Raw genomic sequence first — 21,080 nt, 5'->3', positions numbered from 1 at the left:
AAGATATTGAAGATAAGGTGCTCCACTCAAGTGTCTGAACATGAATTGGTCGAACTGGCCGCGGGAGCTTTGGACTATTTTTTTAAAAGAAGTTAGACACACAATATTTAAGAGACATGATCCAACTAACAAATAGAGTTTGACAAGTCGAATGCTTGAAAGTTGGAAAGATATTAGGTCAAATAAATACCATGAAAAGGAAAAAATAAATAGAAAAAATTGACTAAATATCATATACTAATTGTGTCGAAGAAAGTGAAGTTAATTTGACAAAGTTAAAGCTAGGGCCACCTCATGTCTGTAAATTATTAAAACCGTCGAACGAGAAGAATCCCTACGAGAAGTTCGTGACAAAAACTTACATGTTTGACATAAAGAATTGTGATAAAATTTTGAATTTATTAATTAATTTATGGGAAAATTAGTGCCAAAAAACATTTAAACTCTCCCAAAATATTTTCCATCATTCTCATCACTTTAGTCTCATAGAATATGCGTGTATCATTCTTCTTCCTTCCATTCATTTTCATATTTGACGAGGTTTCGCTATTTATGTAATTGTCACCATCTCCTTTCACATAAATTTATTTTTAGGACCTTTTAGATGAATGTGTTTTGTGTAGAGATACTTTGGTAAAATCTATCTATCGTGCTATAAGTTATATCATATGCAACTATGAATGTTGGAAAAAGGATAATTAATAGTAATAATTTGTGACAAAAATAGTAATAATTTTTCATTTATATTTACTTAAATAGATAATTTATTTTTTGCTACTGTGTTGTCTTACAAATTGAAAACACCTTAAAGTCGACTACTCATCAACACAGATGATGTAAACAAAAATTGATTTTTTTATTAAGTTGTCTAAAAATAAAAATTGTGTGGAATTTTTTATATAGAATTTTGAAAAATAGAATCCACAATTTTTAAGAGAACGTTTTAATATTTATTTCATTAATATATGCCTTCTAGACATATACATCAAGCATCTACAATATAAGAAAGTTTTATGCTCTGGAAAGTACATATTTGCCCTTTTGCTTTTTACTTGAGCCACATGGATGCCTTGGTTGTAATTCTATGTTTCCTCACTTCACGTTTCCTTTTCTACTTTTTGAAACTTGAATGAACTTCTTCAACCTTTTTCTTTTCTTTCATTTCACCAAACCCAACACTTTTCATTTTTTACTTTTCTTTCTCTCTCTTCTATTAAACTACTCCCTTTTCTTTTTCTCTTTTCTATCTCTCTCCATTCTCCTGATGCTTCATCTTCTTCCTCTTTTTCTTTTTTCTATGTTCATCTTCTTCATTCTTCTGGTTAGGTCTCTTTGATCTGCGATATTTAAAATGCAATATTTATTCTATTCGTTTTATGAACATTATTTTGTTTGCATTTCACTAATAGTTTTGGTGCTAATTTTTGCAGATTTGAACTATAATGAGATTGAACAAAAACTCCCAGATCTAAAATGAGATCATGTAAAATTGAAACCTCAACCTTTATAATTTTGGTTCCATAAAAAACATGTAAGAAGAAAAACTTTCAGCTTTTTTCCATTTCGTTAATATTTATTTGTTCACTTGAATGTTTTTTCATGTTGTTTTACTCTTTCGGCGGATCTGCAATTTTCATTTCTAACCTTATTTTTATTTTCATCTATCTTTTTCTTTTCCTGATATTTTTTTGTGTGCAGAAAAGATTAATTTTTTACATCCAAGAACTACCAAACATACAAATCTAAGTTTTACTTCCTTTTTCTCACAGGTAAGAAAAATTCTCATTTTAAAAAAAAAATGAACTTTTTTGTAGCTCTATTTCATTTTTAGTGCAGATCAATGTCTTATTTTTGTACTATTTGTTTGTGACATTTACTATTGTTTTGGTAAGTTTGTGAAAATTCAACTAAAGGGAGAATTCTGAAGGTGCTACCTGAACTTGCCTATTAAGAAGATTATGTATTTGTTGGTTCTCAAATCCATAAAGAAATTGTCATTTTTATATGATTTGTTCACCACCTCCAAAATTAATTTTCTTTTGTGATAAATTAAAATTAATGTGATATTGTAAATCTAAATGTATTTTTATTTATACATTTATTTTGGCTTTATTATAATAATATTTGATATTGTAAATGTTAATATTATTATTAATATGTTTGATGTTTGTATTTTATTTATCTTTGGCAATTTATTTAGTACAAATTAGGAAGCCTAAAATCAATTTATTATATAAATAAAAAATTGATATGATTTAGAAAAGTTTGATGAACTTAAAGAATATTGATTAGGTAGATTTGTATCAATATCCCATAAATCAGTATATCAAAAATGAAATTTTTAAGAAAAAATAAATTTATACCACTAAAATATTTGAAAATAAATACTTATTAAATAAAATACATTGAAGAATACTAAGGATGAGGATGAAACAATAAGTTGTTTTCTTTCTTGTGCTGTAAAATGATCTCACATTGAAGAGGGTAGAATAAAAAAGGAAGAGAGAGAAATTGATTTTCAGTAAATGCTTTTATATTATGATGAATACTAATTTATTATTATTATCAATATTTTTTGACCATTTATATTCATGACAACTTATAGGAATTAATTGCCTATAATAAAAGTCTATAAAAATTGATGATGAAAACAAAATAGGCAGACTACACCCTAGCTGAGTCTTCTTGAAAATGATCTCCTACATTAAAGTGGTTGTTGCTAATCCTTCCATGACTCTTGCTTCATTATGCGGATCTTCTCTTCCTTATGTAAAACCTTAGAGAAATCTAGGATGTGTTGGTAGGTGTGGAGTAAAAAGTAGCATAAAAAAAGTATAAACAATACGGTAGATGAAGTAGAGTAGGTTAGTATTATTATGGTGGACAATGTCAATCTAAGTACAAAAGCTAATATGGGATAGGTACATATGTGTGTTACAGCAAAGAAACATAGTCTATTCAGTCTCTCCCTACACTGTCCCATCTCTTTTCTTTTCCTAATAAATTAGTCACTTTATTACCTTTCAAATAGATTAGTCACGCCTTGTACTGCCCCATCTCTTTTTTCTTCTTATAGAAAAGCTTCAACATAAAAAAAATATAGAAATTCATATTAAGAATGAAAATTAAAGAGTAAAAGTTTCAAAATTCTCATACTAACAAGCAGTCAGCCAAACCGTTTTTAAGTATTGATGTCAAAGTTTAAACCATTCAATCATGTAACATAATCAATTCCAAAATATAATTGAATACAATTAATATGTATGATGTGTATTGTCCAATGTCAATCCATTCATAGTATAGATTTGTTGTGTTATTTATTTCCTATATTACATATTTAACATTGAATGTAATTTATTTAACATTAATGGGATGAGTTATTGATTAAAATATTTAATTATTATTTTTTTAGGGATACCAGATATTTTTTTATACATTTTATTTTTTTTTCACGGGTACGAGACATTTTTCGATATATTTAATTATAATTTTTTAACGGGTACCAGACATTTTTTATATATTTAATTATTATTTTTTCACGGGTACCAGAAATTTTTTTTTACATTTAATTATTATTTTTCACGGGTACCAGACATTTTTCTATTAAAAAATGTATATCAAAAACAAATGCGCGTCTCGTACGATTGTATTTAATTTTTTCAACTTTACCTTAAAGGTTGTAAAATTGAATTCCAACACTATTTTTACAAAAGAATAAGCTTAACATATTTTATTGATTTGTAGAATTAAATATAAATAAGAATAAATTTGTTTGTAAATAAAACATGTGGTTGACCAATTAAATATGGGTCGGTTTTGAATTGGTTAAAATTATTTATTTTATGTAGTATTAAGTTTTTAATAATTATCCTCTATTTAAAAACCAGACATTCGTCCAACTATACATTTAATAATTATTTTTCCACGGGTACCAGACATTTTTCTATATGATCAATTATTATTTTTTCACGGATAGCAGACGTTTTTCTAAACATCCAATTATTATTTTTTCACGGGTACCAGATATTTTTCTAAACATTCAATTATTATTTTTTCACGGGTACCAGATATTTTTCTAAACATTCAATTATTATTTTTTCACGGGTACCAGACATTTTTCTATATATTCAATTATTATTTTTTTCATGCGTACCAGAAAATTTTCTAAACAGTCAATTATTTTTTTCATTGATACTGGACATTTTTATATACATTCAATTATTATTTTTTCACGAGTACCAGATTTTTTCTAAACATTCAATTATTATTTTTTCACGGGTACCGAAATTTTTTCTATACATTCAATTATTAATTTTTTCACAGCTACTGGACATTTTTCTATACATTCAATTATTATTTTTTCACGGGTACCAGATATTTTTCTATACATTCAATTATTATTTTTCACGGGTACCAAATTTTTTTCTATTAAAAAATATACATCTGAAACAAATGCGCGTCCCATATCAGAACCCGTGCGAACGCACGGGTTTATTACTAATAACAAAATTAAAATAATTTAAAGTATGTAGTCTACATTGATCTAGCAAAATAGATCCGGTCTGTTGGACATTTCTATTTTGCATGCATTTTTTCGTGGGAAGTGTCAAAGCTCGCAATCTCCAATATATCTGTTATGCCCCATTTTTTCAGATTTTTTCCCGGGTATGATAATTTACATAACATTTTGCATTTTTAATACTAAAAGATGCAAAGTTTGCGGCCATTCCTCGCCCTATCCTCATTTTTTCAGGAAAAATTAAGATTTTAGACCCACACTATTAACTATGTCTGCTCCACTCCTCTTTTTTTTGGTGGATTTTTGTAGGACGGACCAAACAGAATGGACATGCCCGTTTATCACCGCTAATTGATCTCTTGTAATTAAATTGAATATTTTTAAAACATAAAATAAAAATTTAAATTAATTTACAAATTTAAAAATTTATAGCACAATGAGAATAATAAATTAATTTTCCATAATTAATAAATCTCTAATTTCTATTTTATTTATAAAAAGAATCTTTATATGTTGGTAGAATATATAAAGGGGTCAAGAGCCCAAATCAAATAAATAACTTCAAAGAAATTATAGGCCCATCTCATTTTGATAGATATAACATCTAGGATTTAAGATGTGACCTCTAAAATTATATTTGATATTTTTTATTTTTTTTAATTTTTAATTTAATTTGAGGTGGTAAAAACCAAATTTTCGCGTAGTTCATTTATAAGTTTTTGATATGAATTTTTTCAAAAAAATAATTTTTTTTACAATACTAGAAATTTTGAAATTTATCAAAATTTTTGATAAATTTTGAAAAGTACTGTAATTTACTGAAAATATCAAAATTTTCAATAGTATAACTTTTTTTTTGTCAAAAATGAGCTACCACATTTTTTGAAAAGTCAGGTAATTTTTTTCGGAAGTTTCGAAAAAATTTGGTATTTTCTAGAAATTTTTGATAATTGTGAAAATCATTTTCAAAATTTTTTATATAAGGTCATAAAATAATAGCACCTATCATTAAGGGGGCGTCAGATATAATTTCGGAGGTGACATGTTAAATTCTCGAAATCTTTCCTCTCTTTTCACTTTTTTGCAGAAATTCCCTTTAAAAATTTCATTTGGATTCTTGCTCCTAGTATAAAGTCTTGACAACATAATCTTATACGAAGTAATCGATCATACTAAAATCTTAAACACACCATATAAGTTAGGGTTTTGTTCGATTTCAAAATGTGTGTATGAGACGAATTATATTGATACTATATCCACCTTAAATGCATATCTAACCCGCCACATTAATAATTTAGAAAATTGGTTTTGATAATTTAAAATATTATTTGTTTGATTAACACATTAATAATTTTGGTTTAAGTTTTATCATTTGTATCTTTGAAATTTTCTATATTGTATTTTTATTTCAAATGTTTGTTATGCATTGTTTGGAATTAATGAAATCGAACGGTGTAGCGCGGTATGAGATAGAATAAAATGATATTTAATTGTTTGGATCATTAAAAATTGAATGCAGTGTAGCAAAATAAAATGATATGAATTTCATTTCATTCTATCATTTACTACCACCATATTTTTTCCCTCTGATTTAGGCGAAATGAAGAATTTGTCTTATTTTATCATAAAAGTTTCAAATGATGGAGTAAAAATTTCAATTTGCTTCACTTCATTTAACTCTGTCCGAGTTCCGCTCAATTTATTTTATGATATCCAAACATTATCTTAGAATTCATGACAAATTATGAGTTTTGTGAAATTGACTATTTTAATTTAAAATAATTGATTCAGATGTGGGAATGAGACATGATACTCCTCGAATATATTTGAGACATATTGGTTGAACTATTTATCCATATTTAAATTTGGAGCAGTTAACAAATATTTAACTGGAATTCAAGTTTAAGTATAAAAGGATAAAATTTGTCTCTCAATCACTTCATTTCCGTAGTCTTTTTTTACAGTAAATTCAATTCCATTAAAAGATAGAACAACAACCATACAAATAACAAAAAACAAATGAAATAGGACATTTCTCATCCATAGTCTAGAAGCAATTTTAAGAGAGAAAAATACTTCCTCATAAAAGACATTACGAAGAGAAATTTTGCAAAGACATAAACAAACTAAACGCTATAACCTATCATCCACTTATCCACTTTCTTAAGAACCTGATCAACGAGAATCTACAATCTTTTTTCAAATCAGATTAAAGATGATTTCTTTGACTTATGTTTGAATATTTTAACTATTTTTGGTCTCAAAATTATTCAATTTTATCGAATGTTCAAAAATTAATTGATAGTTAGAATTAGTCTTATAATGGTTGTCGGACTCATAAAATTCTTTTGGCTTAAATGTACTTTTGATTCCTGTAAATTAGCGAGTTTTTGATTTTCGTCCCTGTAAGTTATTTTTTTTTAGTTTGAGTCCCTATATCTTACTTTTTGCTTGAGGTCGGTTTAGTCCCTAAAGCCAAAATCCGCAGGAAAATCTGCAGGTTTCTTGCGGATTATCCTAAAAATATTTCCTACGGATTTTAATTTTAGGGACTAAAACAAACGCGAAAATAAAATAGAAAATTTCTTTAGCCACCTCCCTATGGGGGGTCACCCCCAGCGAAAATTCCAAAATACCCCTGCTTCGGAAGTTCATTTCCGAAAGCGTCTTTTTTTGAAAAAATTGACTTATTTCGGAAGTTCATTTCCGAAAACATTACTTCGGAAGTTCACTTCCGAAATACTGCGATTTCTGCAGATTTATCAAAACACTCCCCCTCCCCCAATCATTTACCCTAAATCAAAACAAAAAGTGGCAAAGGCGAAAATTTGTGCAAACAGAATTCCAAAGCTGCATCAAGGCTCCAATCACACTGCTAAACAACATTCAAAAGCCCTCAATCCTAACACTTTGTAAGTTTTGAAATTTTTAGATCTATTATTCAAATGCATGTTATTTAGGGTTTTAATTGCATAAATGATATATGGTTAGGTTGTTAGTAGTATTTAGGTTGTTTAGAAGCATTTTGATTTGGTTTGAAGTTTGGTTTAGGGGTCTGCCATGGAAGTTGCAGAAAACTCCATCGCAGGGGTGTTTCGGAAGTTCATTTCCGAAAACACCTCCATCCCAGTTTTCGGAAATGAACTTCCGAAATGTATCAGAAGTTCAAATTTTTTTGTTTTTTATTTTGTCTCGCATATTAATCGATTTCAATTGTTTACAGGAACATGTCAGACAATCAACCAGCACGCAGGACTGCGTCTTCTAGAGAGGGTAGGGAGTGTCCGTTTTAATTTGCAAGTACTTTATTTTTAACGCCTTTGTTTATTGTGCCTGTTTCTTTGAAGTTTGTGTCCCTTTCTTCTTTTATAAAAGGAGGTCTCATGGACCTTTCTTTCTTCATTTTTACGCAGGAATGGGTGGCGCTAAGGGAAGAAAGGGTTCTTCAAAGAAGGAGGTGAAGGAGGTGAAGGAGGTGAAGGAGGTGAAGGAGAAGAAGAAGGTTTTGACTGGTTTTGCTTCTCGTCCCCTGGGGGTCCATGGCTCGGACGTGCAGACTCAGTCTTCAGGCGTGATCAACGCTGATGGTTCTGATACTGAGTGGGATGAGGATTGGTATAATTATCTTCATTCGGAGGAGTTCGCTCGTCGGGAAGAATAACGTGTTTTTATTTTGTTTGATGTGTATTTTGTAACGCTCGTCGGGCAGAATAACGTGTTTTTGTTTTGTTTGACGTGTTTTGTTTTGTTTTGTTCTGATTTCGAATTGTATCGCACAGTGTTTTTGTATTGGATTTATCATCTTAGTTTTTGGATTGTTCTGATTTCAATATGTAGATTCTTGGATTTCATCGCCGTGAACACTATCCATCTTCTGGATTATAAACATAGAACTTTGACTTTCCCAGCGCACCCCTTTGTTTGATTTTTTTGTAATGACGTCCCCTGATCAGGTAAGAAATGTGGACACATGTGCCTACGTAAGCCTTCTAAGACGGTTACCTTCTAAGAAATGTGGTAACACTTTCCTACTTAAAAGCCCACGTAAAAAAAATTGGGAAGCTCCACAGCCACGCCCTATTTAAAAGAATAAAAAACCTTTTGAAATTTCGAAGTTCCCTTTTCCTTCTCCCCACCACTCTCAGACGGTTAACTTCTAAAACACTTTCCTATTTAAAAGCTTCTCACCCATTTTTCTTTCAAAATATCCCAAATCATTTTCGATCCTAAGTCTTCTTCTTTGCTTTAACGTTTTCTATCTCTTGTTACTGCTTTCATCACAATGTCTCGCCGCGGTGGAGGAAATCATCCCGAAAATCGCCGGAGTCAACCATCTCCTGCACATTCTCAACAATCATCCATCAATGCTGCAGGATCAGGCCGTGGTGGTGGTGGCCGCGGCTCTCGCGGTGGACGTACCTCCAATCCTTCTTCCTCCGGACATCCACCTCCTCCGTCATATGCTCCGGCCCCGGTTACCTCTCCTCCGTCTGTTGTTGCAGCTCCGGTTGTTCGTCCATCTGTTTCAGCGCCGTTTGTTCCATCTGTCGCAGCGCCGGTTGCTTCCTTGAGTTCGGCTCTGATCTCCATGAGAGCCTGACTGCCGAAGTTAAACAGAAGGCTACTCTAGAGTCGGCTCCGTCGTCTCAGAAGGAAAATTGGGAAGGAAAATTCAAGTTCGTGCTAATCATTTTCAGTTGCGAGTGGCTGATAAGGATCTACACCACTATGATGTAAGTATAGTTTGCTCATAAGTTTTTTGTTGTTGTTTATTATGTTGGTAAGTTACAATGTGGTATGGATTTCTAGAGGATCAGGACTTTCTAACCTGTTGCAGCGTCTCCTCCATCGTCTTCATCCGATTAAATAAAGCGAATCGTTCTTGTTTGTTATTTTTCTTCTGTCCAGACCTTTTTTCGGAAGTGCATTTCCGAATTCCTCCAAGGGGGGTGAGTTCGGAGATGAACTTCCGAAACACCACATTTTCTGAAAATGTAACTTTATTTCGGAGATGCATCTCTGATCAGTGCATTTTAATGCACGTTCTTCCATGTTTGTACTCAAGCATTTCTTCGGTTTGTTTTATTTATTTTTATGTTTTAATATGTTTTTATATTTTATTTTATTTTTGCACTTATTTGTTTTTCGTATTAATTTTTCAGCATTAGCAGCCTGCACGAATAAATTCATAACTGGAGCTTGGAGTATCGGAGTAAAGCGTTCTACCAGTCGTTGGAAAGCTAAGAAAAAGATCTACGATTTTTGTTCAGAAGTCAGAAGCAAATTCGGACTCCAACAAGGCCAGAAAACTCGTACAAGCTGCTGCATTATTTTTTGTATTTTGTTTGGGTTAGTTGTATTGGGCCTGGATCACACATTTGACCCAGTTAAGTTGTGAAACGGGTCGTGCTAATTGCTCCTAGGGTAGCAGCCGAAAAAAAAATAGTTTTAGTCACCATTCACGATTTTTCACGATCATCCATCACTATTCACGGAATTTTCGAAGCTTTTGTACGATCCCATGGCGAACTAATCCTATTGAGTTGATCTGCTGTAATTCGGATTCCAAGACTTGAGGTTAATATTATTTTGCAATATAATTACTATTCATATCAATCTTATTTTGTGTCATTCGTTTGCTTAATCCGAATTATCATAGAAGAACATTGTTCATTCGATTGATTTATGTTTCCTGAATTTATATGCGTTATATCGTCTGCTTAATTCGTTATTCCGCCAATTGTTGAACCGTTTGCTTAATCCGGTGAAAGAGGATCATAATTCTTATAATTCCATTCTCGCTTGTTGAATGTTTTTGTGCTTCGAATGTGAATAAAATCCGCAGAATTATATTTATCGATGATAGTAGGAACCGAAACAGCAGATTAGCTTAACTCTATAATCACTTATTTTCAAAACAGCTTATTTTATAATCACTTTTTATAATCCTTTTTTTTCCGACCAAACCAACCCCCCCTTAATCGATTTAGCTTTTAGTTAATAAAAATCAAGAATCCTTGCGATACGACTCGAGCCATTGTCGCTATACTACGTTTTAAAAATAACTCGTTTTGATCCGTGCGCGACAGCGGATCAATCTCCGAAATCAATATTTTATATTAAAAAAAACACGTTTTCGGAAGTTCATTTCCGAAAACACCTTTTTTTCAAAAAAAGTACCTTTTCGGAAATGAACTTCCGAAACAAGGGGTAGTGTTGTAAATTCACCAAGGGTGAGCAAGAAGGTTAGGAGGTGGGTGAAGAAATTATCATAAAATATAGGGACTTAAACAAACAAAAAATTTACTGAGACGAAAATCAAAATTTCACTGATTTACATAGACAAAAAAAATATATTTAATCCAATTCTTTAATTACAATGAGATGTCAAAAACACACAAAAAAGTTACTCCAGGGCCGCCCCAACCGACACTGAGGCCTAAGGCGAATTTTATATTGAAGATTTTCATTTATTAATAATAATTTTGTTTTATAAAAACAATACTTTTACTTAAAAGTAAATATTTTACATTTTTAAATTACAAAATTATTTATTTATTAAATATGATAATCAATTTCGTTTATTATTTTAATTAAAATTTTAGATATTTTAATTTTAACTTTAAACTACCTGATTCAAAATTTTTAGACGACATTACTTTAAATAAAATACTAAACAATTTACAAGGAACACAAATATAAAAATATCATAAAAAATAAAACAATTAAATAAAAAATATTAGATAAATAAAATTTAATTGTTTTTCTGCAATACTTATTTCTTTCTATCCAAAAGAAAATTGGGGGCACAGACATATCTATGGTGAATTAATGGTGAGAATTTATACAAATTAATCAATAATACAATAATATGAGTAAATAAACATGAAAACTTTTTGTAGATAAATAGCAACACAATATGACTTCACTTGTTATTTCTCCATATTCACAGGACCTTAACAGTCGGGCTCATAATAAAGTGCAGTTAATTTCACTTCATTGTAAAGGAACAAATTAGTAGTAATAGTAATGAAAATTGAATGTTATTAATTATTTTTAAACAAGATATCAAGTATAATAGGTAATAAAAAGAAATTTTTTGAGGCCCTAGGCCAATGCCTAGTTAGCCTACCCCTTAGACCGGGCCTGAGTTACTCCATAATTAATTGTGTGTATGAGTGAAGTTTTTCTTTGGGAATATGGTCGAGTATAGCAAACAAAAGGAGATATATCATGTGCATGTGTCTCTTGACCTCGTCATTGTTTGCATCAATTTTCTAAACTCAATTTTTTTAAAAGCTCTTTAATCAAAATGATTTTTTACAATATAATAAAAACTGAAAAAGTGAAAAATAAATCTATTCATCACATCACATGAAACAAGTGTTGGAACCACATACATCATCCAACATCTGCTCCCCATACATCATTGATCCAACATCACATGAAACCACACCTGCTCTCCCATAAGCCAAATATAGTTCGAAAATCATTGTTGGGACTAGAGCTATCAAAATGAGTTAGTCTATATGGGCCGGCCCGTCCGGCCTGAAAAATCATAGGGCTTGGGTCTTAAAATTAGAGTACATATTGTTCAGGACCTTTTTAACCCAGCTCTAAAAAGCCCGCTACCCATTAGGGCTAGCCCATATGGGCCATGAGTAGCCCATCAGACCCACATAACTATACATTTTAAAAAATATATATTAATATTTATATTGTCTTACTCCAAAATAGCAAAATGTTTTTTCTCATTTCACTAAATTTTATTTCTATTTTATTCAATCTATCTTTTTTAAATATTATACATTAATATAAACAAAATTCTTTCATCGTATTATATTTATTTTCTCTTAAATTAAATATTCAAGTATTATTTTATACAATTAAGACATATATTATATTTAGAAGCACATTATAATATTTATAAGAGATAATATAGTGCTGAAAAATGTATTATGTTTAAAATAATATAATTTTTAATTTTAATTATAATAAATATTATGGAGTTTTTATTTTAATTTTTTTAATTAAAAAAGCCCATTTAGGGCTCGGGTAGCCCGAAGCCCAGCTAGGGTCAGGCTCGGGTAGTAATTCTCGAGCCCATATTATACCGGGCCTTTTTGGCCCAGCCCTAAAAAGCCCAGAACCCGTTCGGACCAACCCTAAACGGGCCGGGTAAACCATTTTGACAGCTCTAGTCGGGACTTTTGAAAAAGCTTAAACCACTAAGGTGGATCATCATCATAATGTACTAAATGCAACCACATAAAAGAACTTTGATCATTACATCTTCAATAAAAAATTTAAATATTATATTATATTTCTAAAATTATTAGTCATTTTGCAAAAAAGTAATTATTTAAAACTATAAGTTATTTTACAATTTTTACTAAAACAAAATTTTATTTGAATTTTTTTAATTTCTAAATCAAAATCTTTTCTATCATACCATTACTTGTATCAATGTCTATTTTACAAATCATTTTCTATGTTTAAGAGTGTATATAGTTGGGTTTAGTTTAATCTGTTAACTAATTTATTCAATATTTAATGGGTTTCGTTTTTCGTCAAATCCATCACTATTAAAATTGAACTGAATCTACATATCATTTATTGGTTGAATTGTATTGAATATGCGGATTATGCATAACATAAAATGAAAAATTTAATTATTTTGTTTTCAATTCTAAAAATATTAACAATTCAATACAATTACATATATTTATAATATATAAATTAGATAAAATACACCATATATTGTCTAATAAAATTAATTCATATAGAATAACATTTAATATTAATAGAAAATTTCACAAACACATAATTTTTCATAAAATTTATAAGTTGAAAATGATACTAAACAAGTAAGAAAAAAAAATCAATCTTAAAAACAGTAATTAAAAATTAAGGTAACATGGTAGTTATTAGTTATATATTAGTTTGGTTTTTTCTTTTGAAATAGTAATTAAAAATAAAAAATTGTTAATGTCACGTATATGTATATGGATTCAAAATTTTAAATTTAGGGTTATAGTGATTTACGTCTGTAATATAAGCGTGTTTTGATTTACTCCGTTATAGTCTTTTTTTTTTAAATATCTCCTATAATCTTGGAGTACCCCATAAGCATGTAAAAATAAGGGTGGTAAATCAAAATAAAAATATTTACAGGGGGTAATTTTGCCATCTAGGGGCAAAAAAACTTAGAATTTTAATATTTTAAGGAAGTTTTTAAAAAAGTTTTTTTTAAAGGGGGTAAATCAAAACACGCTTATATTGCAGGGGGTAAATGACTATTATCCCTTAAATTTAATATCCAAACCAAAACTATACAGGTTGTCGCAGATTATATATATATATATATATATATATATATATATATATATATATATATATATATATATATATATATATATATATATATATATATATACACACACACACACATATGTAACTAAACGAGTTTGAATAATTATTAGGTTGATTGAATTTGGGTCGGCGGATTCGCGGGTTGTCCCACACCCATGAACACTTTTATCTATTATATTAAATTGACCAATATAACTTTCTCTAAGATAATATAGAAATCTTGGCTATGTTAGCTTGACTATGCATAACCGATCTCAAACTCAGATACATAGAGAAAGTTGTGTTAGGCAGTTGATAGCTAGTGAAAAACTTTGTCGAATATCTATGACATTGATCGACTACGAAATTATGTGAATGCTAGGTCGTTTCTCATAAGTGACACGTTATATGACTCGTGTACATTATCATAAAAGAAAGGATTGTTGCATCGCCACCCGAATGCAATAAAAAATAAGCAAGGATTCTCACATTTCATTGAACATGTGGATAAAAAAGTTAGTTCATGAGAGTAAGATTCATTTTGCATCATGAAATATAAACACACTTATTGGAAAATCTATGAAAATAATGGACTCTGTGGTTAAGAGCAAGATCAATTTAATGAGCCTATAAGAAACTAAGTGGATAGGAGAAAAAGGCCAAAGAATTAGAAAATTCGAAATTTAAGCTTCGACATGCGAAAAAGTTTGATCGAGAAATGAGGTGGAGATTATTGTAGACAAGGAGTGAATGAAGGATATTGTGGATGAGAAATGAGGTGGAGACTATTGTAGACGAGGAATGAATGAAGGATATTGTGGATGTGAAAAGAGTAGGAAATCAAATTATAACCTTGAAATTTATAGTGGAACAAGACACCTTTAATGTTATTAGTATTTACGCACCTCTGGTTAGGTTAACAGAACACCTTAAGATAAGACTATGGAGGATTTAGAAGGCTTACTTGAAGGTTTCCATTAAAATAAGTTAGCATTAAGGGTCAACACCAAGCCCATATCTTTTTACTTTATTTTTGCATGTACTCACATACCACATTCAAGAGCCAACACTGAGATGCATATTTTTTGCAAATGCTATAGTTCTGCTTGGAGAGTTGAAGGAGGATTTAAATGAGAGGTTGAAGAGTTAGAGACGAGCTTCAGAAACACATGTCTTTCACCTAAGTAGAAGTAAGATGGAGTATATGTAATGCAAGTTTAACAAAACAAGAAGTGTTTATAACCTATATGTGTAAGTTATAGACCATATCATCTCTAGTCACGCGGTTTAAATATCTTGAGTCGTAATACAAAATCATGGAGAAATAAAAAGGGATGTAAACCATCAAATTCAAGTTGAGTAGCTGAATTAGAGGAGTGCTTCAAGGATTTTATGTGACACAAAGGTACCACTAAAGTCGAAGGGAAAACTTTATTGGATTTCGATATGACTTGTGATGATGAACAAGATAGGATGTTGCACGATTAAAAATCAACACGAGAATTAAGGAAGCGTAAAAGATACGAAGATGTTGCATTTAAATTATGATAAAACTAAACATGATAAGATTAAAAATGATAATATTAGAAAGAGTGTTGAGATAATACCTATAGTAGAAAAAATGGAGAAAAATAGAGTTAGATAGTTTGAGTATGTAGGGAGAAGATTTGTAAATTTTCTAGTAACAAAAGTAGAACAGATGAAGAGGAATCAAGCCGGTAGAGGCAGAGAAATATTTTAAAAAAACTATAAAAAATATTTTTTAATTTCTTTTTAGATTGACAATTTGAATAGAAATATGATACTAAATATAACATTGTAGTGGAAATTGATCTATGTAATTGATCTCATTTAATGAAATAAGTCACTATTGTTGTTGTAAGATAGTATAAATACCATATGTTTAGGCTTTGTCCATTTCTAAATCCATTACTCGTAAAAGAAATTACAACTAACATATCTGTATAATATACTTCATTAATTGACTAGGTAAACTAAGTAATTAATTAAAGACAAAAAAAACATTAGTGAAAAAAAATTAAATTAAACTATAAAAGAACATGCCCTCCAACTTCATTTCAAAGCAGTTACTTTGGATCATCTCCAATACTCTTAATTTCTCCATTTTTTGAATCATGTTCTTTATCAACTTCAATGTGATTGTTGTTAGAGACATGTAATTTATCATGATCTTGTACTATTGGTCTAGACATTACAACAACTTCAATATCTTCTTCAGCTTCTTGTGCAATTTTTGATGTAGCCAATTGAGCAATCTTTTTCATCTCTTTACTCTTACCCCAAAGAACCATATATAATCCACACACAATCAACACTGCTCCAATCAAACTATACATCACAAAACCAAACAAAATCATTCTCAATATAACCAAAAAAAAAAAATCAAACCATATATTAATAGTGCTAATGTATATTTATAAGGGAATATATTATATGTACCTTCCTAAGTATAATTTTTCTTCCAACATCAAAGAAGCAACAATAGTCACAAACAACAGCATTAAAGGGTTGAAAACAGATGCAAATAGTGGGCCTCTCATCTTTATGCACCAAGATGTCACAATAACCACTAATCCAGACGCAACGATTCCCTACAATATTAAAATTGAAAATCACATCAAAAGTTCATTAAGAAAAATGTATATATTGTCTGCAAATCGCAGTTCAATTGATAAAAATCGATATTATTAGATCAAATATCATTATCAGGGTTCTAATTCAGATATTCACGATTATGTGCCAGTTTTAACGGTTATTATCACTTCGTCTACAACCACAAATATATATTTGCAAAACTGACTTAAATTTTTGAAGATTTTGTATGGAATTTTCAATTTAGCACAGTTCATCTGTAAGATTATTTTTGAAAAACGTGTAACTATTTAATTATGACAAAACTTTAGACTCTGTGTTGTAGCATTTCTTACACGCTAGTATTAGTTAGACACTAAAATTTGACAAATTTTAATTAATTTATATTTGAGATCGAAGTGGTACCGAATATGCAACGGCTAGAAGTCTTATATTCCAACCCAACTTCCATTGGCTCCAATCTCTTTCAAAACAAAGAGCAAAACCAGTGGCTTGTATTGCTCCCATTGTAGACATTAAAGCTGTACTTGAGTAATGACTTGGGTATTCTTTGCTCATCTTAGCCTATACCATAATAAAATTCACAAAACCGTTACAACTTTTAACCGATTTTATTTATCTCTCGACCGAACTCTAAATTACCAGAATCTTACCTGAATTATGAACCATAGAGCAAAAGAGAAACAACTTGCTACAGCACATAGAACACCCAACCCTTTACTACCATAATCAACATGGCTAGTTTGATGTTGATGATGATGCATAACATTGATATGAAATGGCCAAATATTAATTTCCACACCCTTGAGAAAAATCAACATCATTGCTCCTCCAATTCCTGCTAGAGTTCCCAACACTTTGGCTTTTCCAGCTGCTGCTCTTAAATTTAATTTTTCAAAACTATATACACAAAATTTTGTTTGCATTAAATTAATATTAAACCATATACTTAAATAATTAATTTGTAATAATTACATGTAAATGATGATGATTTATTATTAATACCCGCATGAAATGGCCATGATAAAAGTGATGGCAGGAATGAGATTGTAGATTGCAGATGCAAATGTTGCTGATGTTAAAGCCAAAGCCTCATAGAATAGATTTTGAAATAAACTTCCACTGCAAAATTAATCACATAACATAAATTTGATTAATTAATTTTATTTTGGATTATAAGTTTTTTCTTCAAATAAAACTGTGACTGAAATTTCATTATTTAAAAATAAATAAAAATGTCACGATTTCAAACTCGCACTTAGAGTTTGATGTCGTAGTCGCTGCAGAAATACTAACTAAACTCATTTAAAGAGATTATACTATTTACTTTTAATTATAAGTAAAAAGTACATGTATCTGGTTCAAATGTAGACTAGATACGTCATTTTTTTACTTACATTAAAATTCACAAAACCAACAATTTTTATTGTAGTTTATAATATAAATATAAAATATTTAACTTAAATAGTTTATAAGTGTTTTTTTTTTTTTTACAAAAAGTGCTTATGTTAATAAGTTAAAATAAATCAATTTAAATAATTTTATGATATATGCTAACATACCCAAACAAGCCGCAAAGAAAAGCCATGAAAAGCACTCTCCAACTAAGCTTTGGCCTCTTATTTCTACAATAAAAAAAAAAAAAAGCAAAAGAAAAGCCATTTTAGAATAATGAAACAAAAAACAAATTAAAAAAAAGCTGAAAATATAATAAAACCTTTCAGAAATGAGAGCAAGAGGAACAGTGAAAGCAGAACCAAAAGCCAAACGATAAGCAGTAGCAACTTTGACAGTCATTCCATCATCGATGGCAAGCTTGTAAAGCACATTAACTGCTGCATAGGCAAGTTGAACCAAAACCATGAGCATCACTGGTTTCAAACCTTGGAGGCCATTTCTTAATATTTTCATAGTTGATTTTTATGTATAAGATTGTATTGGAGAAGAAAGATTATGAAGTATGGATATATATAGGAGATAGATATTAATGGAAGTGATGGATGGAGAAGTGTGTATATATGATATGATATCTACCATCAATATAAAGGGGGTATTTATACTTGCTTGTAAGGGAATATATTTTCATATATTTTTGAAGATTCAGATTCGAAAAGGAATGATAGGATAATAGTTTTTTTTTTAAGATAAAGTATGTGTTAATAAATATTTATTTATGTATACTTTTTCAATTTTATTGAAGAGTATTAGGTGGCAAACCGTCCCATTCAAGTCGGGCCAGACGTGTCAAAAACCTTTGTTAGATCAGTTAAAAAACCGGACGAAACAGAAAAAGTAGAGTGGATGGACTGAAAAGGAAGGTTCGATGTGTGGAAAATGACGGACTAAACAGACGAACCTGCATAATCGATATGAATATATTATTGTTTTCGTCAAACTTATAGAGCGATTTTTTAGGGTTTTTACAAGTAATCTTCTTTATATAGATCAATCATAGAATTTGATGAGTGTATATTTAGGTTGATTAAACACACTCTTCTTCTAATTGTATAGTATTAATAACATACACATAAACTTTTTAAAATAAAATTTAGTTAAAAGATTAACAACATACATTTTTATGGATTAAAACGAGTAATTTATTACGTAAAACTATAAAAAAAATTAATTTTTTTAAAAAGCATATAACTTAAAAAGACGAAATAATGTATTTGGTCTTTTTTTCCCTGTTAACACTACAATTTCTGTAGAAATTGTACTTTAATGATCAGGGTCGTCTCAATTTTTTGAAAATCATGTGAACATTAATCATAGCTCAATTATTACAAAACAATCAAATGTCTTATTTAATCTTATTTTATGACGATGATTTATGAAGTTCTATTTAATTACAGTTTAATCGTAAAAAAATTGTTGCTCTATGCGGTAACCCATTTTATACACCCTAAGGGCCCTGTTAGTAATTTATAATTCAGCCAATACATAAAAACATAATTAAGAACTATTTCATTTTGAACATAATATCTTAAATTTTTGAGTATTTGTATATGATAAATTGTATATAAATTTTATTTATCTATGGTTTAATCATGAAAAATATATATACTAAGACTCTCTTTAACTATTATTTAATCATGTGTTAAAATATTGAATAGTGTACAATAGCCTACTTTACTCATCCTCTTAGCCACCCTAGTCTATAAATTTGATTTTGTTTCTAACAATTTGTCTTTTGTGGAGTTTATCAATTTTTGAACTTATTCCCTTATTTATTACTGTTCATCTATTTGTTAGAAGTATAATAATCCAAATAAATTACTCCTACTAGTCTTTACGTAATAGTTGGAACTTATAAGAAAGCATGCACAAATTTAGATACACGTGCAAATGAATTAATAATTGGTCAATGAGGCCGTCTTGCCAATTAGGCCTTAATCTTTTGCCTTTAATTTGCTTTGTTTGTGCTTTATTTATACTGACAAACTTTGGAAAGTGGAAGACATTAGTTGACAAATTAGACTATATGGAAAGATTACATGAATGGGTTATATAATATGCATAATTGGGATGTGTTTGTAGGACCCTATGTGGCTTCATGTACAATAGTTTTTAGAATTTATTTATGGTTTATTGGTTTTTTCTTCACTCAAACATTAGTCATAAAGATGTTTGTCACAAGTTCGAGTGTTAAACGAGTTTGTACTAAAGAACGAAGATTTAGAAAATATCACATTTGATTTTTAGTGAAAATAATGTTTAGTCAATATTATGATTTCTCGATACGAACTCTGAATTATTATGACTCAATTTTTCTGAAAACAAAAGTGTGAAATGCTTGTCCCTTTTAATTTTATTACACCCTATATACTTTTACTTTTAGAATTTTGCTAGCTAGCTCTTGTATATCTATTGAATTATCTACTAAGATTTTTCTAATAATATATATGAATATATTAGGGAATATATACATATATGGAAGAATTTGAACGTGCATGAACACTCTTCATTTTGAGAATAAATTGATTTCTTTAGGATTAGACTATTTCAATGATTTACTTGGCCATTTCTTCGAATGGAGGCATCTCTAAGGGCTTAATGTCGTTTTATATACTCTCTCTATTTACATAGAAGTTTCAAAAGCTCATTAAGATTAAGATTAGGCATGCCTCAAAATTCAACGAACGTTTACAAATGTGTTATAGATTATTGGAAAATTTTCAAATTTAACATACATTGACTAGAGATAAGGTTTAAAAAGACATTATATAGAATTATACTCATCATTTTATAAATCGATTTTATGGGATAGGTTATGCCAAATTTTAATTTGAAATGATATCAGAATATATCGTTTATATCCACATACCAAACTCAATAGAGTGTTAGACATGAGTGGAAAGATCTCAAATTCTACATTAATTATAAATAGAGTTCGAAAATACTTTATATAGATTGACACTAACATCTATCATCTTATAAATCGATTTTGTATGAATGATTTTGTGGGAATGAGTTTGACCAAACTCTAGTTCTGACATAAATTACCCACCACAAATGTTCTCACATCAACAACATAATTAAAGAATTAAACTTATGAATTCACCATCTTCTTGTATTTGGAGTCACTTGGTAAATAATG

At 29.6% G+C, this 21,080-nt stretch overlaps 1 protein-coding gene across 1 annotated transcript; it reads right to left on the bottom strand.

Annotated features, from left to right (window-relative positions):
- Window positions 1-15,736: 15,736 nt before the first annotated feature.
- LOC131625428 (WAT1-related protein At1g68170-like) lies at window positions 15,737-18,491 on the bottom strand. Its single transcript, XM_058896296.1, has 7 exons — window positions 18,201-18,491; window positions 18,046-18,108; window positions 17,489-17,605; window positions 17,137-17,383; window positions 16,889-17,047; window positions 16,331-16,482; window positions 15,737-16,219 (listed from the first exon to the last, which is right to left on the bottom strand). The coding sequence occupies exons 1-7, from the start codon at window positions 18,392-18,394 to the stop codon at window positions 15,958-15,960; spliced, it is 1,194 nt and encodes a 397-aa protein (XP_058752279.1). The 5' UTR covers window positions 18,395-18,491; the 3' UTR covers window positions 15,737-15,957.
- Window positions 18,492-21,080: the final 2,589 nt, after the last annotated feature.

Source organism: Vicia villosa, linkage group LG1 (genome assembly GCF_029867415.1).
Source record: "Vicia villosa cultivar HV-30 ecotype Madison, WI linkage group LG1, Vvil1.0, whole genome shotgun sequence".
Taxonomy (NCBI): domain Eukaryota; kingdom Viridiplantae; phylum Streptophyta; class Magnoliopsida; order Fabales; family Fabaceae; genus Vicia; species Vicia villosa.
Note: the sequence above shows the minus strand (reverse complement) of the source record. Positions and strands in the feature narration are given on the sequence as shown.

Bases quoted from the DNA above. Each gene is read 5' to 3' on its own strand.
- LOC131625428 (XM_058896296.1), bottom strand. From the start codon at position 18,394: ATGAAAATATTAAGAAATGGCCTCCAAGGTTTGAAACCAGTGATGCTC. The intron at 18,109-18,200 runs GTTTTATTATAT...TTTTTATTGTAG, and splicing joins CTTGCTCTCATTTCTGAAAG to AAATAAGAGGCCAAAGCTTA. The intron at 16,483-16,888 runs GTACCACTTCGA...TTAATATTGTAG, and splicing joins TTCTAGCCGTTGCATATTCG to GGAATCGTTGCGTCTGGATT.